This window comes from Helianthus annuus, chromosome 5 (assembly GCF_002127325.2).
Source record: "Helianthus annuus cultivar XRQ/B chromosome 5, HanXRQr2.0-SUNRISE, whole genome shotgun sequence".
NCBI lineage: Eukaryota > Viridiplantae > Streptophyta > Magnoliopsida > Asterales > Asteraceae > Helianthus > Helianthus annuus.
In genome coordinates, this window is record NC_035437.2 from 27,480,430 (window position 1) to 27,506,825 (window position 26,396).

The 26,396-nt window shown below is 39.4% G+C and overlaps 1 protein-coding gene and 2 long non-coding RNA genes across 3 annotated transcripts; 1 reads left to right on the forward strand and 2 right to left on the reverse strand.

Moving 5' to 3' along the window:
• Positions 1-3,628: 3,628 nt before the first annotated feature.
• LOC110938901 lies at positions 3,629-5,293 on the reverse strand. The gene is made up of 3 exons (XR_002591800.2): positions 5,140-5,293; positions 4,561-4,627; positions 3,629-3,771 (listed from the first exon to the last, which is right to left on the reverse strand). It is a non-coding gene; the product is annotated as an uncharacterized LOC110938901 (long non-coding RNA).
• Positions 5,294-10,559: 5,266 nt separating this feature from the next.
• On the reverse strand, positions 10,560-12,224 carry LOC110938900. The gene is made up of 3 exons (XR_002591799.2): positions 12,071-12,224; positions 11,492-11,558; positions 10,560-10,702 (listed from the first exon to the last, which is right to left on the reverse strand). It is a non-coding gene; the product is annotated as an uncharacterized LOC110938900 (long non-coding RNA).
• Positions 12,225-20,898: 8,674 nt separating this feature from the next.
• On the forward strand, positions 20,899-25,738 carry LOC110940702 ((DL)-glycerol-3-phosphatase 2). The gene is made up of 6 exons (XM_022182261.2): positions 20,899-21,095; positions 24,101-24,325; positions 24,403-24,463; positions 24,985-25,132; positions 25,230-25,309; positions 25,397-25,738. The coding sequence occupies exons 1-6, from the start codon at positions 20,903-20,905 to the stop codon at positions 25,527-25,529; spliced, it is 840 nt and encodes a 279-aa protein (XP_022037953.1). The 5' UTR covers positions 20,899-20,902; the 3' UTR covers positions 25,530-25,738.
• Positions 25,739-26,396: the final 658 nt, after the last annotated feature.

Consider the following 26,396-nt stretch of genomic DNA (forward strand, 5'->3'; position numbering starts at 1 on the left):
CAGTGAATCCATTTAATTAATTACAACTCATAGCCCACTTGACAAGGTCCGATTAGGTGTGTGTGTTGCCGAGACCACGATGCACAGCCCGCTCCACCTATTCGACCCAAACAGCTCAATCCCTAATCTAATTACATAACCCGGCCCACACATGTTTCACCCATATACGTGATCAAGAAGTGCAGAATCAGATTTCATATTTCTTCAACTTTTCTAATTAACTTTATGCTTCAAATACTTATATACCATTATGGTTCGGTTCTCTTTGTTTATAAAGTGTGGGCCTGGTGCGATCATGTTTTGAGGGTGGCCCAACATCATAACAATTTCAAGTAATCAAGCAATAATCTTAATTGTTAATCCTATGGGGTTTCTAACGTGTGATCATGACCTCAGTCGCATATTTGTATCCCTAAACACAAAATCAACCAGCACCAGTTTCATGTTATTCTCATACTCGAGTTTATCAAATAACCATCAGTAAGAAACATCCAATTTGAATTACACACCATAACACATAGAATCCTAATTTGCATTCAGCACCCATATAATCATCACCATGCCAATAACAATATATCCTCGGTCATGGTTGTCAAGAAATTAACTCATGGTAACAGGTTACACAAATCAGATTACCTTGAATAAGATCAATTAACTTGTTAATCAATATTGCTATAAAACACATGCATATAATAATATTATTCACGTACACACATAACAAGATTAATTGATTGAGGACTAATAAAATACGAAATCACTAACCAAAGTCCGATCGAGTGGAATGATGCCTCAACAATATGAGATTGCTTCGCTGGGGGGGTGGGGTCTGCCGTGGCAAATCAGAGAAGGAAAGTAGGGTTTGTACGCGTTTAGAAAATTATGGGATAACTCCAGCATATAATTTGTATATAATGATCAGGTGGGCTCAGTTTAGGCTTCAATTGATGTGCGTCGATAACTCAAGTGTTGGGCAATAAAGACAACTGGGCTGCGCTATTTCATGCATGCAAGGTTGGGCTCATTATACACTAATAAGGATAGCCGGCCATGTGTTCCATGCCATAACATACACTGATATATATGTATACATATATTTCTAATTTAAAGGGCCATTACATAACTTATAAACTTTGTGAATGTTGTTACTTGATAGCCGGCCCAAGTATGCTAGCATGTTAGAATAACCAAGTTAATACCACATCGAAAGTCCAACGCAACGCATTGAAGAGAATTAAATAACGAGAAGTTAGAATCACAGGACCAACGTTACGAACCTTGAAAGTTCGGGTTGTCACAGAATATGTCATGCGCGATAATGAAACCAGTAGGGCGGAACCCTCAGGCAAACTGGGACCCAACTGGGAGGGCCCCTACGTCATTCAAGAAGACCTGGGCAAAGGGGCCTATCGCTTGTCCAGGCTAGATGGTGCCGCCGTGCCGCGTAGCTGTAACATGGCCCAATTGAAAAAATGTTACCTATAATGTCTTGCTCCTAACAGCAAGAGTAGACTTTTCTTTTTCTGACCAACAAGTGTAATCCATCCACAGCGATGTCGCTTCTTTTCATTTAGGTTTTGAGTTTAATAAAAAGTTATTTCCCTTTGTTTTTCCTCACTACTTAAACATACAATAAAATTTACCATCGCATTTTAACTACACATAACGGTAAACAACAAAAGTACCCTTAAACACGAAATATTTTCATACATAAGTCATGGGGTCAATACATACAGCGCTAAGAGCGGGTATCTTGGTAATAGATACAATAACCGCTGCAAAAAGATAGGTATTTTGGTAATAAATACATACGAACTATCTTACACAAACCAAGTACTTGTCCCTATTGTTAAAGACCAACATAGGGGAACCAAAAAAGAACATGTTCTAATACCTACTCCTGGGAACGGGTTGCCATCACCTCTGCAGGGGTATGCAACACCTTACCAATACAGCCCAACAAACAAGGATCAACGGCCAAGTCATCAGTGTGTCCTCCAACCACTGGTGGAGCTCCCATCCCCGGGTCACCAACGAGATTCTTAAACAGAACAGCCACCACGGTGACGTTCATACACCAAATGGCAACGTTAAACATGATCAGCTGGGACTACCTTCATCAAATTATCAGCTGATAGTGATGCCACATTCGTGTCAGCTGGCAAAGGATCCTCATAAATAACACTTTTGCATAACCGGCTCACCCGGGGCAGGACAACATTGGAAGGCGACCCTCTTTTCTGGATCATCGACTTCGTTATCGGAATTTGCAGTTGAACCGGACCATCGGCGGCATCTAACCGCCGGAAAATGTCAGAAAGTCTCTGTCTATAACTTTTCCGACTCATCCTTTCAAATTACCAAATTAGGAAAAAAGAAGCCCAATTTATAGAAGGGCAAACAGTTTTGATAGAGATGACGATAGCAACATTAATGGAAAATAATCATTACAGGTCAGGTCGCCACATTTCAGAAGAACGGCGGCGTTATCCATCATGACATTAGCATTAAATGTCTGACAAACCATTCAGATATTTTCACAAAAACCAAGTCAAACAGTGTCATTACAAATATTGTGAGAAAATAACATACAAATTACTTATTCCTCCTCCGACTCTTCCGCGGGGTCCGACATCAAACGCAAGGACTCGACGCCATCCTCATTCACCTTGTCCATCAGGTCTGCATATGCAGGCAATGGCTCGTTGTACGCTGCCTCCAGTGCATCAGCCATGTCACCTTGAAATTTGCCCCTTGCCGTATGGAAATCAGAAGCAATCCTTTCCGACTGCTGACAGTCGAAGTATCCTTTGTAAACACCATCATGGTGACCAGACTGATACGCGGCAGCAGAGAGGCGATCTATTAGCGTTGTAAAAGGCGCCGATTGGCGAAGGTATTCGAACGCCCCTACTAATCCGTTTGTTATCAACCAGTTCCTATCACCCCGCAAAGCAGCCAGTTGACTGGTTAAGCTATCCACTTCAGCGTTTGCTTGCTCCAGGGCACTTTCCACCTCCTTCAGGCGCGCGGCGGAGGATTGGGCAAATGCATTTCTTTCAGAAAGAAGGGAATCACAACGATGTTGAAGTTCCCATAGCTGCCCCTCTCGTTCCTCCAATTCCATTTGTTTCGCCTGGGCTTTAGCATTTGAAGCTTCCACCTCAACGGTCAAAGCTTGATAGCACTCCTGCATCTGAGACACAAAGTCAGTGTCAATTCAGAATTTTTCCACTTGAGCAGACATTTCAGATCTCACCTTCTGGGCCTCAGTAATAGCTTTACGCTCCAACTCCTCCTGCACGCTTTTAGCGTGAGCAAGGACCCGGTCCTTCTCCGCTATATCGCGAGCCCATATGAGCCGCTCCTCAGCAAGGTGGGCAGTCACCCTCTTCAAGTCGTCCTCAGCTTTGTTTTTCTCTGACAAAAACCAGTTCTCCCTTAACCCAGCGGCTTGGAGCTGACTCTTCAGGCGGTACTTCTCATCTTTGAGTTCTCCAATGTAAGACCCGGCTTATAAAACCCGATTTATATACATTGTTAAACATTTTCTTGCATTTAATGTCAAAATATTGACTTAACAAAAACTTTCATCATTTTAATCCAAACTAGACATCACAAACATGTACAATTTTTACAAAATCATAACCAAGACATTAACTACAATTGTTTACATGGTTTTTAAAACAAAAGGTTATATGCGGAAGCGTTTGCTAGAGTGTTCGGTTCGAATTGACATGCTTGATCTTCATCCTTCACTTGGGTACCTGAAAGCTAATGTGTTCAACAAGCATTAGAGTTTTTAACTATGATAGAACACGTAATTGGATTAGATTCGAAAACTTATTCAAAACAAGAAATAAATTTTCTTCAACAAGGCTCCACCGTAATTTACGGTATCACCGTAAATTACGGTGGCTTCTGGACGTTTGGGGGCCTACCGTAACTCAGTAGGAATCCACCGTAACAATTTTGCAGGTCACCGTAAATTACGGTACCACCGTAATTTACGGTAGACTCTGCACATGACTCCTTTGTTTAAAATGCAGGATTTTGCTGGTTCATTATGTGACGAAACAGCATACTTTCGTATAAATTGTTAAATGGCTGGGCTAGTTCTTCATATCTGTATTTCGGTTATCACATTGCTCATTTATAACTTAATTGGGCATGTAACGGAAATTAACAATCACGCTAGATTACAGGATTTCTAATAGATCTTTGTACTATAATCATGCATTCAAACCAAAACGTAGCGTCTAAAATAAGAACAAGGTTTATAAGTTTGTCTTATAGTATTCGCTACACGGCCTATACCTCATGTATTATTTGCACATTATAATAAAGTCATGCTTCGTGTTTATTCTCAAAACTTGTTTGACCCGTTTAGGTGCATAGTGTAAGCACCTTACGGACACTAGACATCATGTTTATAACATGTTTAGGGCAATAGCCAATTTCATGACATAATGGTAAATTCTCGGTTATCATGCTTTTATTCCTCTTAAACCAACTCATAAAGCTATCGATATGTAAAATGTAATGAAACGATAAATTTCATACCTTTAAAGCGCGCCTTTTCCCCGTGAATTCTCTCCGGCTTGTCCGCTTGATGATCCGGACTCTTTGCCTAATAAATTCAGTTTTTAACTTGTTTAGAATTCTTTTCACGACCATAATCACATCATTTATAAGACATGGTCAAATTCTGCGTTTTCATCAAATTTAGCATAAAAACCCTCACTTAGGCATTTCAACAAACACCTAACGGGTCATATTTTCCTACCATCATTTCCAAGTTCATGACTTGCAATTAAACCTCAAATTTCACTTTAATTAGTAAACCTTGCACACATCTTAGCATCAATATCACAGGAATTACCTCCTATAATGAAATTTATACTAGAATTATCATTCAAATCCTAGTGTTCATCATCATCTTATAAAACCCATAACCTAGCTTCCATGGATTCATGGAATTTCCTGAATTTGGGCATAAATTCACATGTAGTTGTCTAGGTTTTACTCCTAGACACTATATCATCATTAATCTAACTAAATTACTATCATGCATCAACAAATTTCAGATTGCTTAAATTCATGAGGATTTCAAGTAGAGAATTCTCATCAAATTTTACATACCTCTTAATCCTCTTGCGATGAGGATCACTAATTCGTGTTCAAGACTTGATTTAGGGCTGATTTGAGGCTTCAATTTGCAAGAAATCGTGATGTTAGGGTTTTGGAACAATGGGGGTCGCCCCTTTTTCTTGCTTCTGTCGACCAGACCACCAAATTGGTGTGTTTGGTTTAGTTTTGTTACTACTAGTAACATATCTTTGGGTTTTTGACAAGTTTAGCCCCTTTAATTATGATTTTCCTTAGTTTTAATTATTTTAACCATAACATGCATTAATTCAAGACTTAGAATTTAACTAGGTTAAATTCCTAGTTGGTAAACCTTTGTTTATCTATTCTTTGAACTTTATAATATACGGGTTTATGTTTTTGGGGTGTTACAAGTCCACCCCCCTTAAAAGGGTTTCGTCCCCGAAACCGAATTACGTACCAAATAATGTAGGGTAGAGACGCCGCATCTCCTCTTCGGGTTCCCAAGTAGTGTCTGACCCTTTTCGGTGGTCCCATTTGACCTTGACTTGATGTATCACTTTGTTCCTCAAGCTTTTCTCTTTACGATCTAAAATCGCAATCGGTTTTACCGCATAGTTGAGACTGTTATCCACTTCGATATCATCGTAGTGGACATGAGCGGTCTCATCGGCCAAACATTTCCGGAGATGTGATACGTGGAATGTGTTATAATCCCACTCAACTCTTCGGGTAATTCAAGTTGATAAGCTACCTTACCAACTCGTTCAATGATTCTAAATGGCCCAATGAATCTCGGGCTTAACTTCCCCCTTTTTCTGAATCTGATAATACCCTTCCATGGGGAAACCTTTAGCATGACCATATCGCCAACCCGAAACTCAATCGGTCTATTTCTCTTATCTGCGTATGCCTTTTGCCGGTCTTGAGCCGCTTTCAAGTGCGTCCGAACTATGTCGATTTTCGCATTTGTAGCTCGAATTATATCAGTTGGTGCTAGCCCTCGCGGGCCCACCTCTCCCCAACATACCGGAGTCCGACACTTTCTGCCATATAATAGCTCATATGGGGCCATTTTAATGCTCGCGTGATAGCTATTGTTATATGCGAATTCGACCAAGGGTAAATGGACATCCCAACTACCCCCAAAGTCAATAATGCAAGCCCGTAGCATATCACCCAATGTTTGTATTGTTCTTTCGCTCTGCCCATCCGTTTGAGGATGATAAGCAGTGCTAAGGAACAATTTAGTTCCCATCTGTTCTTGGAATTCACGCCAGAATTTCGAAGTAAACCGAGTATCTCTGTCTGATGCAATGGATATCGGTACCCCATGCCTTGCTATGATTTCATTGGTGTATACCTCCGACATTTTCTCAGATGTATACGTTTCACGAATCGGAATAAAGTGGGCGCTTTTAGTTAACCTATCCACGACCACCCAAATAGCATCAAAACCACGACTTGTTTTAGGTAGTTTAGTCAATAGGTCCATCATGATTTGCTCCCATTTCCAAACCGGAATTTCTAACGGTTGGAGTTTACCATACGGCTTTTGGTGTTCCGCCTTGACTTGTAGGCATGTCAAGCATTTTTCCACGTATTTCACAGTGTCTCGCTTCATTCCGGGCCACCAATAATTTTGCTTCAAGTCATGATACATTTTGGTCGCTCCCGGGTGAATGGAATAACGGGACTTATGAGCTTCATCAAGTAGAAGCTTCTTAACGCCACATGTGTTAGGAACCCAGATTCTATTAAAACGAGTCTTTAGGCCGTGACTGCCCACTTCAAGGTCTTTAACTTGACCAATAATTCTTTCCTTTTTCCAGTTTTCCGCCTTTACAGCTTCATCTTGTGCTTCTCGAATTCGTTCTAGTAAACTTGAAGTCACAACCAGTTGCATTGATCGTACCCGTATCGGGGCATAATCTGTTTTGCGACTCAGCGCATCGGCAACTACATTGGCCTTACCGGGGTGGTAATGTATTTCGCAGTCATAGTCCTTGACGGTTTCTAACCACCGCCTTTTCCGCATGTTTAATTCCTTCTGGTCGAAGAAATATTTCAAGCTTTTATGGTCGGTAAAGATTGTAAACTTTACTCCGTACAAGTAATGTCTCCATATCTTTAAGGCAAACACCACCGCCGCCAATTCTAAGTCGTGAACCGGATATTTATTTTCATGAATCTTCAATTGCCTCGAGGCGTAGGCGATAACCTTGCCTCGTTGCATTAACACGCATCCGAGCCCCAATTGAGAAGCGTCCGAGTAAACCACCACGTCTTCAGTCCCTTCCGGTAAGGTCAGTACCGGAGCGTGGGTCAACTTTTCCTTGAGTGTTTGGAAAGCTTCCTCTTGCTTAATGCCCCACACAAACTTTTCCTCCTTACGAGTTAATTTGGTCAAGGGTAAGGCAATTTTGGAGAAATCCTGTATGAATCTCCGATAATATCCCGCAAGCCCTAAAAAGCTTCGGATTTCCGAGGGATTTCTTGGAGGGCTCCATTTCGTCACAGCTTCTATCTTTGACGGATCTACTAGTACTCCATCAGCACTAATAAGATGCCCAAGAAACTGTACTTCCCGTAACCAGAAAGCACACTTCGTGAATTTTGCATACAGCTTCTCTCGTCTGAGTGTGTCTAATATTTCCCGCAAATGACACACGTGCTCGGCTTCACTCTTTGAATATACCAGAATGTCGTCGATAAATACAATTACCGACTTATCTAGCATGGGTTTGCAAACCCGGTTCATGAGGTCCATGAAAGCCGCGGACGCATTGGTCAATCCGAAAGGCATTACGAGGAATTCATAATGCCCGTACCTCGAACGGAAAGCCGTTTTGGGTACGTCCTCCTCCTTGACTTTCAATTGGTGATAACCGGATCGGAGATCAATTTTGGAAAACCAACTTGCTCCTTGCAGTTGGTCGAATAAATCGTCAATTCTTGGAAGTGGGTATCGATTCTTCACCGTGAGTTTGTTTAACTCCCGGTAATCGATACACATGCGCATACTGCCATCTTTCTTTTTCACGAATAAGACTGGTGCGCCCCACGGAGACACACTCGGTCGGATAAATCCCTTGTCAAGAAATTCCTGAATTTGAGACATCAATTCTTGTAACTCCGACGGTGCAAGTCGGTATGGCGCCTTGGCCACGGGTTTCGCGCCCGGAATCAACTCGATTCCGAACTCTACCTCCCGTTCTGGCGGTATCCCCGGTAGTTCTTCCGGAAACACGTCTTCATAATCTCGCACGACCGGTACATCCCCAATTTTGAGGAGTTCTTTTTCCGTTTCGCTCGCATATACCATAAAGGCCTTGCATCCATGTTTCATGAGTTTGCGAGCTTCTAGCATTGAGCATATCACCGGGTTACCTCCCTTTTCTCCATATATTGTAACTTGCTTTCCGCTAGGAGAAGTTAGTTTTATTTCCTTTCGGAAACAAACCACTTTTGCGTGGTAACGGGATAGCCAATCCATTCCCACTACCACTTGGAATTCTCCCATCGACATCGGGATCAAGTCTATTGCATATTTCTCGTCATCAATATTCATCGTGCAGTTTTTACATACATCACAGACAATAAAGCTTTTATTATTACCTATCTCTACCTCTAAAGGCATAGGTAATTTTGTTAGAACAAATGAAGGGTGTCGAATAAACCCATATGAAACAAAGGATTTATTCGCACCAGTATCAAATAACACACGTGCGGGAATTGAATTTATAGTGAATATACCTGAGACCACGTCAGGTTCGACCTTTGCTTCAGCAGCGGTCAATTGAAAGGATCTTGCTTTGGCTTTTGCGGCTTCACCTTTTGAGTCTTGCCCTTCTTTCCTTCCCGCCAATTCTGGGCACTCCGATCTTTTATGACCCGTTCGGTAACAGTTGTAACAAACGGTCACTTTTTTCGGGCATGATATAGCCATATGTCCCGTTTTTCGACATATAGGACAAGGCTTATCTTTGAAGCGACATTCACCCTTATGATTCTTGCCGCAGATTTTGCAACTTGGTGTACCGCCCTTTGCATCTGATTTCTTTGACGTTTCATTCGTTCTTGCTTTCTTGGTAGGGCTTGGATTTATATCCTGTGCCCTTCGTTCACCCCGCTCTATACTCTTCTTCAACTCAATCTCCCTTTCCCGAGCAGCATTGACAATCTCGGTAAGGGTCTCATACTTTGAAGGGGTTATGAACTCCCTATATTCAGCGCTCAGCATGTTATGGTAGTAATAAACTTTTTGTTCTTCGTTCGTGATCAGATCGTCACAGAACTTCATTTTGTCCATAAACACCCCCGTGATCTTGTCTATGGATTCACCCTTGTGCCTGAGTTGCATGAACTCTTCCTTGATCTTGTTTATAACCGCTTTGGGGCTATGGTGTTTAAGAAACGGCGTCTTAAACTCCTCCCACGTCATGGCCTTAGCCGCTTCGTTTCCAATCTCCTTCTTTTTATTATCCCACCAATCCTTCGCTTGACCTCTTAACTGACCCGTACCATAAGCTACGTAGTCATTTTCATCACAATGTGTTCTCTCGAACACTCCCTCGATATCGCCTATCCATCGCTGACACACGATTGGATCAACTTCCCCATTATAGATAGGCGGTTTACAAGCTATGAATTCCTTGTATGAACAAGGTTTTCGTTCCCCGGATTTTTCCTTTGCTAGATTTGAATTATCTTCTAGCTTCTTGATTCTCTCTTCTACCACTGATAAAACCGTATTTTGGATTTTATCAATGAAGTTCGACAAGCTGTTTTCGATCGCCTTTCCAACTTCTTCGGCAATCACTATTCTCATCTGTTCGGTGACTCTTGGCACCGCATCTCCGTCACCTCCGCTTGCCATCTTTGATACTGAAATGTTCACATATATTGTTAAACATTTCATTTGTAATACATGTTTTACTTGTTTTGATTTGATCAAGTTCGCAACTTGACTCAATCATTCTTGTCTCATGCTTTTCTCGTGTTTGAGTGTGCTTACACACTCTTGATTCTATTATTCTTGTTTCATGCTTTTCTCGTGTTTGAGTGTGCTTACACACTCTTGATTCTATTATTCTTGTTTCATGCTTTTCTCGTGTTTGAGAGTGCTTACACACTCTTGATTCTATTATTCTTGTTTCATGCTTTTCTTGTGTTTGAGTGTGTTTACACACTCTTTTCCATGTATATTCGTTCGTGAATTATTTCTATACTTCTAAATTTTACTTAAGCAATAACTCTTACCGGATGTTGATCAAGCTTGAACCGAACACTTATTGGCAACCTTAAGCTCTGATTACCAACTTGTAAGACCCGGCTTATAAAACCCGATTTATATACATTGTTAAACATTTTCTTGCATTTAATGTCAAAATATTGACTTAACAAAAACTTTCATCATTTTAATCCAAACTAGACATCACAAACATGTACAATTTTTACAAAATCATAACCAAGACATTAACTACAATTGTTTACATGGTTTTTAAAACAAAAGGTTATATGCGGAAGCGTTTGCTAGAGTGTTCGGTTCGAATTGACATGCTTGATCTTCATCCTTCACTTGGGTACCTGAAAGCTAATGTGTTCAACAAGCATTAGAGTTTTTAACTATGATAGAACACGTAATTGGATTAGATTCGAAAACTTATTCAAAACAAGAAATAAATTTTCTTCAACAAGGCTCCACCGTAATTTACGGTATCACCGTAAATTACGGTGGCTTCTGGACGTTTGGGGGCCTACCGTAACTCAGTAGGAATCCACCGTAACAATTTTGCAGGTCACCTTAAATTACGGTACCACCGTAATTTACGGTAGACTCTGCACATGACTCCTTTGTTTAAAATGCAGGATTTTGCTGGTTCATTATGTGACGAAACAGCATACTTTCGTATAAATTGTTAAATGGCTGGGCTAGTTCTTCATATCTGTATTTCGGTTATCACATTGCTCATTTATAACTTAATTGGGCATGTAACGGAAATTAACAATCACGCTAGATTACAGGATTTCTAATAGATCTTTGTACTATAATCATGCATTCAAACCAAAACGTAGCGTCTAAAATAAGAACAAGGTTTATAAGTTTGTCTTATAGTATTCGCTACACGGCCTATACCTCATGTATTATTTGCACATTATAATAAAGTCATGCTTCGTGTTTATTCTCAAAACTTGTTTGACCCGTTTAGGTGCATAGTGTAAGCACCTTACGGACACTAGACATCATGTTTATAACATGTTTAGGGCAATAGCCAATTTCATGACATAATGGTAAATTCTCGGTTATCATGCTTTTATTCCTCTTAAACCAACTCATAAAGCTATCGATATGTAAAATGTAATGAAACGATAAATTTCATACCTTTAAAGCGCGCCTTTTCCCCGTGAATTCTCTCCGGCTTGTCCGCTTGATGATCCGGACTCTTTGCCTAATAAATTCAGTTTTTAACTTGTTTAGAATTCTTTTCACGACCATAATCACATCATTTATAAGACATGGTCAAATTCTGCGTTTTCATCAAATTTAGCATAAAAACCCTCACTTAGGCATTTCAACAAACACCTAACGGGTCATATTTTCCTACCATCATTTCCAAGTTCATGACTTGCAATTAAACCTCAAATTTCACTTTAATTAGTAAACCTTGCACACATCTTAGCATCAATATCACAGGAATTACCTCCTATAATGAAATTTATACTAGAATTATCATTCAAATCCTAGTGTTCATCATCATCTTATAAAACCCATAACCTAGCTTCCATGGATTCATGGAATTTCCTGAATTTGGGCATAAATTCACATGTAGTTGTCTAGGTTTTACTCCTAGACACTATATCATCATTAATCTAACTAAATTACTATCATGCATCAACAAATTTCAGATTGCTTAAATTCATGAGGATTTCAAGTAGAGAATTCTCATCAAATTTTACATACCTCTTAATCCTCTTGCGATGAGGATCACTAATTCGTGTTCAAGACTTGATTTAGGGCTGATTTGAGGCTTCAATTTGCAAGAAATCGTGATGTTAGGGTTTTGGAACAATGGGGGTCGCCCCTTTTTCTTGCTTCTGTCGACCAGACCACCAAATTGGTGTGTTTGGTTTAGTTTTGTTACTACTAGTAACATATCTTTGGGTTTTTGACAAGTTTAGCCCCTTTAATTATGATTTTCCTTAGTTTTAATTATTTTAACCATAACATGCATTAATTCAAGACTTAGAATTTAACTAGGTTAAATTCCTAGTTGGTAAACCTTTGTTTATCTATTCTTTGAACTTTATAATATACGGGTTTATGTTTTTGGGGTGTTACATCCAATAATGGCCCGCACCCGGTGGAGCTCATTGTTGTCTTGTATCCACCTGCGCCGGATCTCTGTAAGCCTCCGGGGCTAACTAACAGAATCCACAATCGCGGAGTTCATCAAATTCTTGTTGTTCAGACCTTCAACATACGGCGCTTCGGCCGGGGGGTAAGCCCGCTCAACCCAGTGCTGAACCACTTTGGGAAAGATCAACCTAGAAGACTCCGCAATTTTCCACTGGGGCTGGTAGCGTTTATCCCGAGTGTTGGGATCCCAGTTGATGGTAGGCAAATAAAGGTCATCACCCAGGCGGGCCCCATCATCAGCAATGCCACTGCTGGATCCCCCAGTATCGCCAACAACATGATCTCCAGCACTAGTTGCCTCGTGAACAAGGGATATAGCTGGCACTTCTTTCTCGGTAGCGCAAAATATACTCAATGGAGAATCAAACAAAGAGGAAGGAGCGACACTAGAGGTCAGAGGCGTGGAAACTGGACTAGCTGTTACAGTCACAACAACGGTAAGCGTAGGCGGCGGCATGGCACAACTAACGGCGGCGGTAACACTGGCCTGAGGTATAAGCTCTGTAAGGCTGCTGCCACCAGCAATGGGAAGCACTACCCCCACAGATGACAAGGGCGTAGGTGTCACATTTTCAGATTGAGCCCCGCCAGTAGTACCTGTATCGAAGACAAGCTTCAGTAATACGAAGCTCATAATTCATTATAACATTCGAAGATAAAAAGTACATACCAAGCGGAAAGGCATAGGCGGCTTGCACAGCCTCGAACGCGGTTAGAGTAGGAGCAACAAACGTTTTTCGTTTCTTCGACACATGGGTGGGGCTTGTCATTTCAGCAGTAGTAGAGGTATCACCCCTGGTGAATGCTGCCACACCAGCGGAAGACATGGCCGCATCAACTGCCATGTATTTCCTCCCGATAACCTTTATCCGGGTTGGTCTCTTCTCTAGGGCGGAAACCCTACTACCCCCGCTGAGGGAAAGGGGGGATACGTAGGCAGCGGGATCCGCCGGTAAAGCGGGTAACAAAAATTGCTCAAGGTGAACTTTCAACACATCTGGCTCTTGTTCGTCGAGCACGCGGTCCGCGGCCCTCAATGCAAGATGCCGCGGAGGGTCAACAAAGTCAAACTCCATTCCCCTGAAATGTGCATACATGTTATTTTCAAAATGGTAGCATACAGGACTAGCAAAAAATATGCATACCTTTATCATCCCTTCGAAATGAAGGATATTGCTTGATGTCACGCCACAACAAACTCATCCCCGCCATTACCAGGGCCCCTTCTGGGATTACTGTGCACTCGAAAGGGCGGCCACACAACCTTGTATACAGGGCGTTTGACATATAAGCATCTTCAAAAGGACCATCGTCCTTAACCTTGTCTTTTGGTCCCATTTCTCTACAGTGCATCTGACGGGTAGTCCGTAGGACAACCCTTAAGTGGTATAAATGATATTAAAATCCCACATTTAATCGGGTAATTGTCTAGAATTAGATAACTACGGTTTCTTGTGTTTCAGGTGCATTTGGGGCTTAAAAATGTGGAAATGAAGCTTCGAATAGGCGCAACTGGATTGGAGATTGAAAGATGGAGAGTATATGAAAAAAATAAATTATTGTTATGGAAGAATTAAGAGGATAGAATTATAGAGGACGAAATTACGAGAACGTAGGCGAAAACGGTGAAGAAAACGGAGTTGAAACGAAAAAGTTATGCTGAAAACAAATTTTATGCTGAAGCCTACCGTAACTTACGGTGGTACCGTAATTTACGGTAGACCCCAGCATTTATCTTCCACCGTAAGGCAGTAGAGACCCACCGTAAGCCATTCCAAGCCACCGTAAGTTACGGTGGTACCGTAATTTACGGTGGAGGCCAGCGAGAAATGTGTAACTGCCCTATTTTATGATGTTTTAGTGTGTCTTTTGAATGCCAATCATTGTGGACGGTTTTGGAGCAGTTTAGGGGCGATTTTTGGCTATCCTCTTGTGTTCTTGAGTGGTCTAAACATGAAGACTTTGTTTTTGATTCCATTGGACAAAGGTTTGATTGTTATGACGATTCACGACACTATGAGCGGCTAGGTTTGCTTGGTGATCGTCTTGAGTGTAAGGTTTTATTTGTGACAATTATGTTTGTTCTTTAATTTCTGGAATATTAAACTGTGCATGTGTTGTTAGTTTATTATGGTGTTTGATTGGGTGTTTGTAAATTGTTGATATATGTTTGATCATAGTTCTAAACCATACGTTCTTGGTGCCGTTGGCAATCGAGATATCATGGGAGGGATTAGGGTTGGATATATGTTGATTGGTCATCGGGTAACAACCTCGCGTTCTAGAAATCCGAGTACTTAGTTCCCTTTCATCACAAACAATTGATCTTGCATGAGCTATGTCTATGTAGTTCTTTCCAGTTGAACATAAACCTTGATTGTCACTTAAAAACTGAAACTCGGGATGATCACTACCCTCTTATCCTGTTACAAAACTTAACTTTGATTTGTATTCTAATTTAGTAACTCTAGATAATTAAAACCATTCAACCGAAACATTGTAACTTACATTTCTTGCAATTTAGATTAATCTAGTTAGTTAGACATACATTGAGATAACACATTTTCCACATACTCCCTGAGTTCGATACCCTACTACCGCTAACTACAGTTGTTAGGGATTAAATTTGCGTGACCCACGACATCACGTCAAATTTTGGCGCCGCTGCCGGGGAGTAGTGCGCAACGTGTGTTATCTTGTGTATTAGTTTGAAAAAAAAAATAAAAAAAAACCAAAAAGATTTCTTTTATGTTCATGATTTACACTTGGTAGTTGAGTTGTGTTTTGCAGGATGACAGGGCATTACACAAATTTCAGCTTATTTACGTGTAGATTGTGCGGGGGTCCACGACATCCATGTATTGGTTGCCACGAGGCTCACTACAGGAGGGCACATGGAAAACCGGTGTCTTATGTTTCACAGCTTCCACCTCCATCATACGTTGACGATTATGAATCAGAAATGGAGGATGGCTATTATTCATATGGATACGAGCGGGACGAGGAAGTTTATTATGAGGCAAGGATGGATGGTCTATGTTTTTGTTGCGGTCGCGATCACACTTATGATTATGATGTGTGCCCGGTGTATTCGGAAAACCCGAAGTATTGGAATAAAAAGATGATGGAAGCGCGCATCTATAGACCGTATCAGGGATATCGACAATATCATCCCGAAGAATATTCTGAGCCCGAGGGTGTTTATGTTTATGAGACCGAGGAGGAAAAAGAGCTTGCTGTATTGGAAGTAACTTTGTCCAAACTCGAGCAATATTTAGCAACACCCAACCTGTCCGATGTAGACCGAATCAGCTGCTTGGTTTCTAAGTGTCATACTTTAAAATTGAAGATAGAGATAGAAGAACGCCTCTCACCATTACCTGACGATATTAGAGATTATTCTCACATGAAGGAGGAGGTTGTGGAGGATAATACCACACCAATGAGTCCTTTATCTGATGAAGAGTCATTTGTAGATCAGATGATGTGTGTAGATTATGAGGTAGAGCAGGCTGACGGGATGGATATGTACACCGAACCTCTTCCCATATCAATGATTCAAATTAACAAGTGTGGGGAAGAGGGTTCGAGGAACAAGATGAGAAGGGTGAAACTACCAGACATTAAGGTATATGTCATGAAGTGGACTAGCAAAGCCCGTAGGAGCAGCTTTAACATGCCAAATATACTGACAAATCTATGGAGATGGCATGTAAATTTCCGGGCATTTGTTGGAAATGCTGCGGGTAAGTGTGCATTAAGACCACCATAACGCATAGCAGGTATGGTCTGGCTGAAGACCTTTAAACTTAGCGCTCTCGGGAGGCAACCCGAGGATGTAGAGTATTGTATTCGTATTTTGTATTTTGTTTTGTTTTGTTTTGTTTTGTTTTGTTTTGGTGTTGTGTTTGTGTTTTTGCAGGTTACTATGTTTCAATCCTCGCGGATGCAATGATTCAAGTGTGGGGATGTTTGGCAACATCCCCGTTGAGATATCAGTGAATCCAAGAGATGTTTATGTTCATGTCCGATTACTACAGCTGCATCATTACCAACACTACTGATTTACAGATCAGGTCGTGTCTTGTTCTCATCTTGTGCACCTTTGTATCTATTCATGTTTAAGTTTTTGGTTGGGCGGTTGGGTGGTGTTTTGATGTGTTTAGTTTATGGGTTGTGAAGGATTGGTGGTGTTTCTAGTAATTAGAATAAAAAAAATACAAAAAGAAATTTGTGGTTTGAGTGTACAAGCTTGTGGTTGGTGTTAAAGAGTTAAGTGATCAAATCCTCTCAAAACCATACATTGGGGTCAATGTATCCCAAGTGTGGGGATGGGAGGAAATTTTGAGGTTTTTGAAAAAAAATTTAAATCAAGCAAAACATGGGAAAATTTGAACATCTTGGACTAACACCAAATAATGCACCGGCAACCCTTAATACCCTTTTGTTCCTGGTGAGAGTTGAAGCCACACTTGTACATAAATAAAATTTATCTTTGATGAGAGTGGCAACGGGCGGGGGTGCATTAGAACTTGTGCTTGAATGCGGTTTGAGTCCTTAGTTGGACGTGAATGTGAAAAGGATAAGGGCATTTAGGTAGCCTCGTCTTTAGTGTGTGTGAGTGTGGGATTTGGGGGGTTGGACCTCATAAATTATATATATGAGTTTGGTAGTGAGAGGGGCGGGGGTTTGGACATTTAGTTGCCCATTTTGTGCCTAAAAGCCGATCATTTGTTACCCCTTAGCTAGTTCTCCAAAAATTTACCCGACTTAACCTGGTCTTATAGTGTTAGTAGTTGCTTTAGTTGTGTTTAGATATGTTATGTGAATGTTTCTCTATGCTATGATAAAAAAAAGAGAAAAGAAAGAAAAAAAGAAAAAAAATGAAAAAAAAAACAATGAAAAAAAATGAAAAAGAAGGATGTGTGAGTTATCTTGTATATAGAAGTTATGTGTTATTTATTTCATTGTGTAATAAAAAGACCGGGTTAAGTCATTCGCTACTATTCATATATATTTTCATTTCCTACCCGTATGCCTAGCCACGTTACAACCTTCAAGTCCCTTTGATTTGCATTCATGTTTTGGCACTTGTTAGGCGGTGGACCGATTTAGGTACAAGCATATAGTTGTGCAATCACCCGTTTGCCTTTTGTGTGTCTAGCGTATCTTTGCTAGTGTTTACTTGTCACCGAGAGGAGAGATATAGTAAGGGGTGTGTTGTTTGGGTGTTAAGAACGGGTTAGTAAAAGGATAACATGTTTATGCTTGATTTATGTTGATCGCTTGTGTTTTGAAAATGGTTTTGATGGGTTGCTTGGGACAAGCAACGGTTAAGTGTGGGGATGTGACGGGTAGTCCGTAGGACAACCCTTAAGTGGTATAAATGATATTAAAATCCCACATTTAATCGGGTAATTGTCTAGAATTAGATAACTACGGTTTCTTGTGTTTCAGGTGCATTTGGGGCTTAAAAATGTGGAAATGAAGCTTCGAATAGGCGCAACTGGATTGGAGATTGAAAGATGGAGAGTATATGAAAAAAATAAATTATTGTTATGGAAGAATTAAGAGGATAGAATTATAGAGGACGAAATTACGAGAACGTAGGCGAAAACGGTGAAGAAAACGGAGTTGAAACGAAAAAGTTATGCTGAAAACAAATTTTATGCTGAAGCCTACCGTAACTTACGGTGGTACCGTAATTTACGGTAGACCCCAGCATTTATCTTCCACCGTAAGGCAGTAGAGACCCACCGTAAGCCATTCCAAGCCACCGTAAGTTACGGTGGTACCGTAATTTACGGTGGAGGCCAGCGAGAAATGTGTAACTGCCCTATTTTATGATGTTTTAGTGTGTCTTTTGAATGCCAATCATTGTGGACGGTTTTGGAGCAGTTTAGGGGCGATTTTTGGCTATCCTCTTGTGTTCTTGAGTGGTCTAAACATGAAGACTTTGTTTTTGATTCCATTGGACAAAGGTTTGATTGTTATGACGATTCACGACACTATGAGCGGCTAGGTTTGCTTGGTGATCGTCTTGAGTGTAAGGTTTTATTTGTGACAATTATGTTTGTTCTTTAATTTCTGGAATATTAAACTGTGCATGTGTTGTTAGTTTATTATGGTGTTTGATTGGGTGTTTGTAAATTGTTGATATATGTTTGATCATAGTTCTAAACCATACGTTCTTGGTGCCGTTGGCAATCGAGATATCATGGGAGGGATTAGGGTTGGATATATGTTGATTGGTCATCGGGTAACAACCTCGCGTTCTAGAAATCCGAGTACTTAGTTCCCTTTCATCACAAACAATTGATCTTGCATGAGCTATGTCTATGTAGTTCTTTCCAGTTGAACATAAACCTTGATTGTCACTTAAAAACTGAAACTCGGGATGATCACTACCCTCTTATCCTGTTACAAAACTTAACTTTGATTTGTATTCTAATTTAGTAACTCTAGATAATTAAAACCATTCAACCGAAACATTGTAACTTACATTTCTTGCAATTTAGATTAATCTAGTTAGTTAGACATACATTGAGATAACACATTTTCCACATACTCCCTGAGTTCGATACCCTACTACCGCTAACTACAGTTGTTAGGGATTAAATTTGCGTGACCCACGACATCACGTCAGCATCTCGCCAGGAATCACACAGGCATCAATATAGAAAAATTTCTTTTTCCAATCTTTGTCCTTGGAACTGGTAGGAATATCCCTCCGACAAGACACATCGGTATCTCTCCGGTCGAAGGTGAAAAAAGGGGATTTCCACACAAGAACAAAGAAAGCCCTCAACACAATAAGTTCCGGAATGTGCCCTAGGGCCGCACAAGCAAATTCAAACTGTCGAAGTTTCACTAATCCTAGTGGATGCAGTTGGGAAATGTGAATACGGTAATGGTCAAGAACCAATTTGCAAAACTTGGTAACAGGCAGTCGGAAATTGCAAAATTTAAAGAAATCACTAAACAACGTGATTTTGCCCTCCTTCAACAGAAATGTTGTGTCCGTTCTTGATGGTAACACGGGATTCCACTCAGCCCTGATACCATAATCTTGCACAAGGTTGTTGTAAAACACAACTCCCCATTTGCAGAACAGGGCATCAGAGCTGGCTGAGGCAGAGGAAGAAGATTCACCGGTCTTAGAGGCCATTTGTTCGAAATAGGGAAGTGAAAGAAAGAGTTGTGAGGAAATGGAAATGGAATTCGAATCTCACAAACAGGGGTACTATTTGTACAAGAAGGTAACTTTTCAAATTCGAAAAGACGAACGGACGGAAATACGCGTCAGAGCAGGGTAAATACAGTTGTCATCCCAATGATGACTTAACTGTCACGTCCTATCGTGTCGCCGCCATTTTCTCATAACACATAACGGCACTTTACTCAATAAAATTTGCCCTAAACAAGGTATACTAGCTTTTCCTTCTTTTAGTCTGATCTCATGAATTTCATTTCATAACTTCGGACTGGGGGGACATGACGAGGTATGACCCGAATCGGCTAACCCGACCCGGTCATTACCTATTATTTTATTATAAATAAATAATCATAAACATTTATTCTAGAATAATCCATCTTGCATGGATATGTCACGCAACCAAATCTCCAACTTTTTGGGAAGATTATGCAAATCCCTAACTTATCGGAGCCCCCCCCCCTAAGTTAAGGGAAACCCTAATGGTTAAACTATAAATAAGGGTAAACCTCAAAGGTGTTGATCATCTTACTCTCGCACAACTTTCTTCCATACACATGTTCCTTTACTCCCAAAACCGAGACTTATTCTCACGCCGGAGGGTGGTTACAGGAATAACCCCATTCCTGTAACGAGTCCTAACGGTGTTCTGTTTTGCAGTTAAGTTGTTCGGATCGTCAAGTGTTGAAGTCCTCGTTGGATACTACCGTGAAGGTCAATGTTTCTTCACTTGGTGTGGTGGAATTTTTGTTTAAACTAGATGGAGTGTTATGGTTATGGTGGTGGTTTGATTGTGGTGGTATGGAGTTGTTGCAGACAAAGAAATAGAAAAAGGAAGAGAGAAAGGGGAGGGAGTGCGGGTGGGGGTGGGGTAGAAAAAAGGTGAGGACTTTTTTAAAATATTATAATTGATGTTATTTTTATTGATAGTTTTATTTCGTCATTTTCATTTTACAGCTACATAACTGAGAAAATTAACCTAATCTATGCTACGGACTATCTGAAAAACGGAAGAACAAAAGTTGAGAACTATAGCTCTAATTTTAGAAAGTTAAAGACTATAGATGAAATAAGAGGAAACGAGGAAAATAGTTTTATATCAACTTTTATTGCATATGAAATATACCCAAATGGCATTTTGATTTATTTTTCTAACACACGCGATGATTTTAAAACCTAACCAAATCTTCGGTTTAGTTACGCTAACATCATCAGGCGCAAGATTTACGAGTACCACAACAAACCTCCAGTTTCAATCGCGAACTGTATCGGCAAAAATGGCGAATCCGGCCGTCAGCGATTCAGAGAAGAAGCTAATCACTCACGTCATCTTCGATATGGACGGACTTTTGCTCGGTTCGTACTCTCACAACCTTCATTTTCTTACTTTATCCCTCACAGCTGCTACCCAATTACTCACTAAAACTGTCATTTATATTCAGATCTACTAATGGAAACTTCGAATAGTGTATGTTGCTATTTGTAGTAGATTTCGACGTACTTCTGGTTCTAGGTTTGATGAAATTGAAGAGGCTTTTTGTTAATGTGTTGTTCAGTTGATTTGTATAGTTAGGGTTTGATTCTGAACTAAATAGGTTGTTTTCTGATAATACTTATGAGTAATTAGGTTACAAATTGGCAAAATATGTGGATGTTTAGTTGATAGTTATGTAGAAGATGTACATTTAGGTGCGTTTTGCTGTTAATTGATACGGTTTGAAAATGCAGGCTCTAGATCTTTGTTGCTAGAATAAATGGTCATTTTTATTCAGTTTACGATCAACTTTTTTTGCATTAGAACAAAATGTTTTGATCTTGAGGTAAAATCATTAGGTCTTCAAAAATATTAAATTTATGTTGTTTTGATGCTGATTCTTGCAAATAGGGCTGCAAACGAACCAAACTTGTTCGTGTTCGTTCGTTAAGAAATATATGTGTTCACGAACTGTTCATTAACGCTTACCGAACAAGATTTTATGTTCGTGTTTGTTTGTTAAGGAAATGAACTTGTTCGTGTTTGTTTGTTAATTTTAGGCAACAAATGAAAACGAACAATGATGAACACAAACTAATGTTCATGAACACAAATGGTAACAAATGAACACAAACAAACGTTTATGAACAAAATATATAATACACTGACACTTATTAAATATTTTATTTGTCTGAATTTTGAAGTATTTAAATAAAATATAAAAGCTAAAAACACTAATGAACTATCGAACACAAATGAACATGTTACCGAACGTTCACGAACATAAATTAACGAACGCACGCTCTGTTCATGTTTGTTCATTAAACTAAACGAACAAATTTCTTGTTTGTGTTCGTTTGTTAAATAAACGAACGAACACAAACGAACTTCCCGCCGAATAGTTCATGAACTGTTCGGCGAATGTTTGGTTCGTTTGCAGCCCTACTTGCAAATGTTTATTCTTATATCTGTACTCTTTGAGTCTTTGTTATGAAGAAGTTTAGTATAGTTTACTTCTTCTCCTCAGAAGTCTATAACAATGTGTTGAAAGTTAGTTGATTGTACGTTAGATTATATCTTTCCTTAGTAATGGGGAGTGAATTACGTGTGCTTGATCATTGTAAACTTATTGATAAGTGATAACTTGGATAGATGATGTATGCATGGAGTAAGTAGTATTGTGGTTTGTTTTATCTGCAAATGAACAATCTGAATGCTAGTAAATGACCGTTTTACCTAATACTATTGAATAAACTTTAACTGTTTTGATCATGGTTTTAAAAAACGTTTGAGGCGTGCGCCTCAAGGCGCGCCTCGAGGCGAAACGGCCAAAAAACGAGTCTGAGGCGCGCCTTATCTTGGTTTAAAAAAGCGCGAGTCGCTCCGAAGCGTTTTGGTTCCAAAAGCTTTAAGCGAAGCTTCAAGCGCGAAGTGATAGCTTCACGTATACGAAGCGCTCATAATAAAAAAAAATATTGTACACATTAATATGACTTATTCTACTTGTTAATCAATAATAAACACAAAAACATGATTAAAAAAACACACTTAACACATAAAAAGCATAGTTAAAACATAAATTAAAGTCGAAACACACTTAAAACATAAACATAAAAATAGTCTTTAATCAATAATCATCATAATCAAGTACGTATTCATCTCGGGTCACCAGATGAGAAGGACTTTTCCGAGGCAGCAGTAGTGCTGTTTGATCCTGAGGCCATTATGATTTCTAAACAGAAATCAAGTTGCAGAAAGAATAGAAGGAGAAAGAGGAAGACAGCGGCTGATATGTTGAAAGACAGCGGCTGATAATTAGGGTAAAGAAGTAGGGCCTCATTTAAACCCTATTTAAAGACTATTGGGCCTAAAAAATGGCCCAAATGTGACCTGATTGGGCTGAAGCGTCGCTTCAAACCATCATCGCTTCGCGCTTAAAGCTCGCTTCAAAACGCTTCACGTGTTGTAACGCTTCAGACCAAAAAAAGCGCTTTTCCAAACGCTTCAGCGCTTCACGCTTAAAGCGCGCTTTTTTAAACACAGCGCCTTATGGTGTTTTTAATGTATATGCGCCTCAGAGGGGCTGAGTCGCTAAGAAAGCTGCGCCTCAGGTGCGCGTCAGGGGATTTTGATAGTTGTTTTTGATGTTCTTGACTTTTTGTGTCAATTTCAAGCATTTCATGTCTTTTTTAAGTGTGTTTTTGATGATTTTGATGAATCTGATGATGAAATTAGTTAGTATTATTATTTTTATAATATATATAATTTTTATATTTATTTATTAATACCGCCTCGGCCTTACGCCTCGTTTCGCCTTGAGGCTTACGCCTCATGAGGCGAAGGGAAAACGCCTCGAAACACGTTTCCGTTCTTTTAAACCTTGGTTTCGAGGAATGTTATAAGAGCAATGATGTATGCTTCTACTTATTGTGCCTAAATTCCTTCTAAGCATATGATGACGACACATAACATAATCAAGACAGTAGATAAGAAGGGAGAATAAAAAGGTGGACACATGACAAATCTCATCATCATATTTTTAGAAGGATGACTTAAGCACAATATATATATCAGAATATCTCTTTGTTCATGATTTAAACAAATAATCTAAATGACAAAAAGTGCCAATTTATGACTAGTAAAGTGCAAAAAGCTTAAACTTATTTTAATCAAGAATCAAGATAAAAAATACAACATTATGGACAAAAATTGTGATCTAAAACGATCACATTACTTACAAAAGTCGAGGTTTAAATAATTATCATATAACTAGGACAATAAAAATTAAAACAAATTCGTATCTTATTAGAAATTATATATCCTCCATCTCTATGAATTTTATGTTTTTAACTATCGAAAAGAATAATACAGAATGTTGTGTTGGCAGATACTGAGAAGTTCTATACAGAAGTTCAAGAAATTATACTTTCAAGATTCAACAAAACATTTGATTGGTCTCTAAAGGCAAAGATGATGGGAAAAAAAGCAATAGAGGCTGCACACGTGTTTGTTGAAGAAACTGGAATTAGCGATTCACTTTCCGCTGAAAACTTTTTGGTAGAACGTGAATCTATGCTTCAGGAAATGTTTCCTACAAGTGAAGTTATGCCAGGTGTCATATTTTTCTCTATGGATTAAAAAATCAACAATATAGTTAAAATTGATATATCGCTTATCGGCCAATTGTAGGTGCAAGCCGTTTGGTCAAACATCTGCATGCCTCAGGAGTGCCAATTTGTGTCGCAACAGGGTATGACAAAACAATAAGTTTTGGAGAAAAAGAGTAAAATGTCATTTTCGTCCCTAAGGTTTGGCCAGTTTTGCGACTTTTGTTCAAAGGTTTGTTTTTCCGCATCTAGATCCAAAAGGTTTCAAATCTTGCCATTATCATCCAGTTCGTTAACTCCATCCTTTTTTCTTCGTTAAGTCAGGGGTATTTTCGTCTTTTTTGCTAACTTAAAGGGCAATTCGTTATTTTTCATTTTTTGTACAAGCATTTAAAATACCCCTGACCGAATCCGTTAGACAGAATTGCCCTGTAAGTTGATGAAATTACCCCTGACTTAACGGAGAAAAATGGATGGAGTTAACGAACCGGATGAAAATGGCAAGATTTCAAATCTTTTGGATCCAAATGCGGAGAAACAAACCTTTGAACGGAAGTCGCAAAACTGGCCAAACCTAAAGGACGAAAATGACATTTTACTCGGACAAAAACAAATCAACATAAAATTTTAAAGAATAATTAACCAACTGTATATGTGATTTCAGCACTCATAAACGACACTTTGCACTGAAAACACAAAGACATGGTGAAATATTTTCTTTGATGCATCATATTGTCATGGGAGATGATCCAGAAGTTAAGCAAGGCAAGCCATCACCGGATATATTTCTTGCAGCTGCCAGAAGATTCGACGTAAATATATTTCCAAAACTGTTGTAATTTTTTTTTAAAATAATATTAAATAATTTGGTCGTTGACAAGCTTCTTTCTTATTATGTGGAGGAAACAGGGTGAAGCGGTACATCCTTCTAAAATTCTTGTATTTGAAGATGCACCCTCAGGAGTTCTTGCAGCCAAGAATGCTGGAATGTAAGTGCTCAAGTTTGTTAAAAATTTCTTTAATATATTAATATCCACTTTGCCATCTGTAATATATTTATAATAATTACGATACAGGTCTGTAGTTATGGTTCCGGATCCAAGACTGGATAGCGCTTTTCATGAGACTGCAGATAAGGTTGTGAAGTCACTGTTGGATTTTGATCCAGCTGAATGGGGCCTCCCTCCATTCACTGATACAACGGCCTAGGATGTATTTTTGATTTATTGAAGTGAAAAAGTTGCTGCTTAATTATTGTTGTATCATGCTTTAGCGTCGACGCTTAATCATTGAGTTTACCAATTATTTGTTTGATGAGTGGGTGACTAAGTGGTGTGCGGTTTCTATTAAATGTTACAGATCAAAACTGTTGATTCTTTTGGAGACATCAATATTAATATAATTTTATATTAACTTTGTGAGAGTTCGTATTTACAGTTTAGAATTCATAAACATAATACAGTTACCGAAAACTCCCTTTGTATATATTATTATGTAGTTTATAAATTTAGGGAAATCGTCCCATAAGTTGGGAACTTGAGAAATGACAACCAAACGCTAATTTTAAACTCATATGATAAGTGTTCGAATACAAATATATTGGTAAGAATCGAACATGCATGTCACCATCCACATCGCGTCGCTTGTAGGGGGACGTTGAAGATAGAGAGAAGGGCAGCCTGCATAAGTGTGGCGAGGGGAGAGAGCAGGGACCGCATGTGGGATAGGACGTGGAGGCGTTTGTTTATAAAAAAAAGAGGAAGAAAACACGAAGACGACAAATAGTCAATAAACAATAGCCGCCGCGTTCTAGAAACTCCAAAGTCCAAACTAACCATTGCCAGAAATTTTAGAGTCTAGCCTAGATGGGTGTGATAGGCAATAATATTTTGCAATAATAGAAAAATCCTTATATTTTATAATTATTTAAATGGTTCAGTTCTTAAGTTATTTTTATTAAAACCGCAGTTATACTTGTTAAAGTTACAGTTTTACCAAACCCGGAAGTTTTTGTACCTGATAAGTTTGTTTCTTAAGTTGAGTATACATGAATTCTTAATTTTAGCATCTATAAAA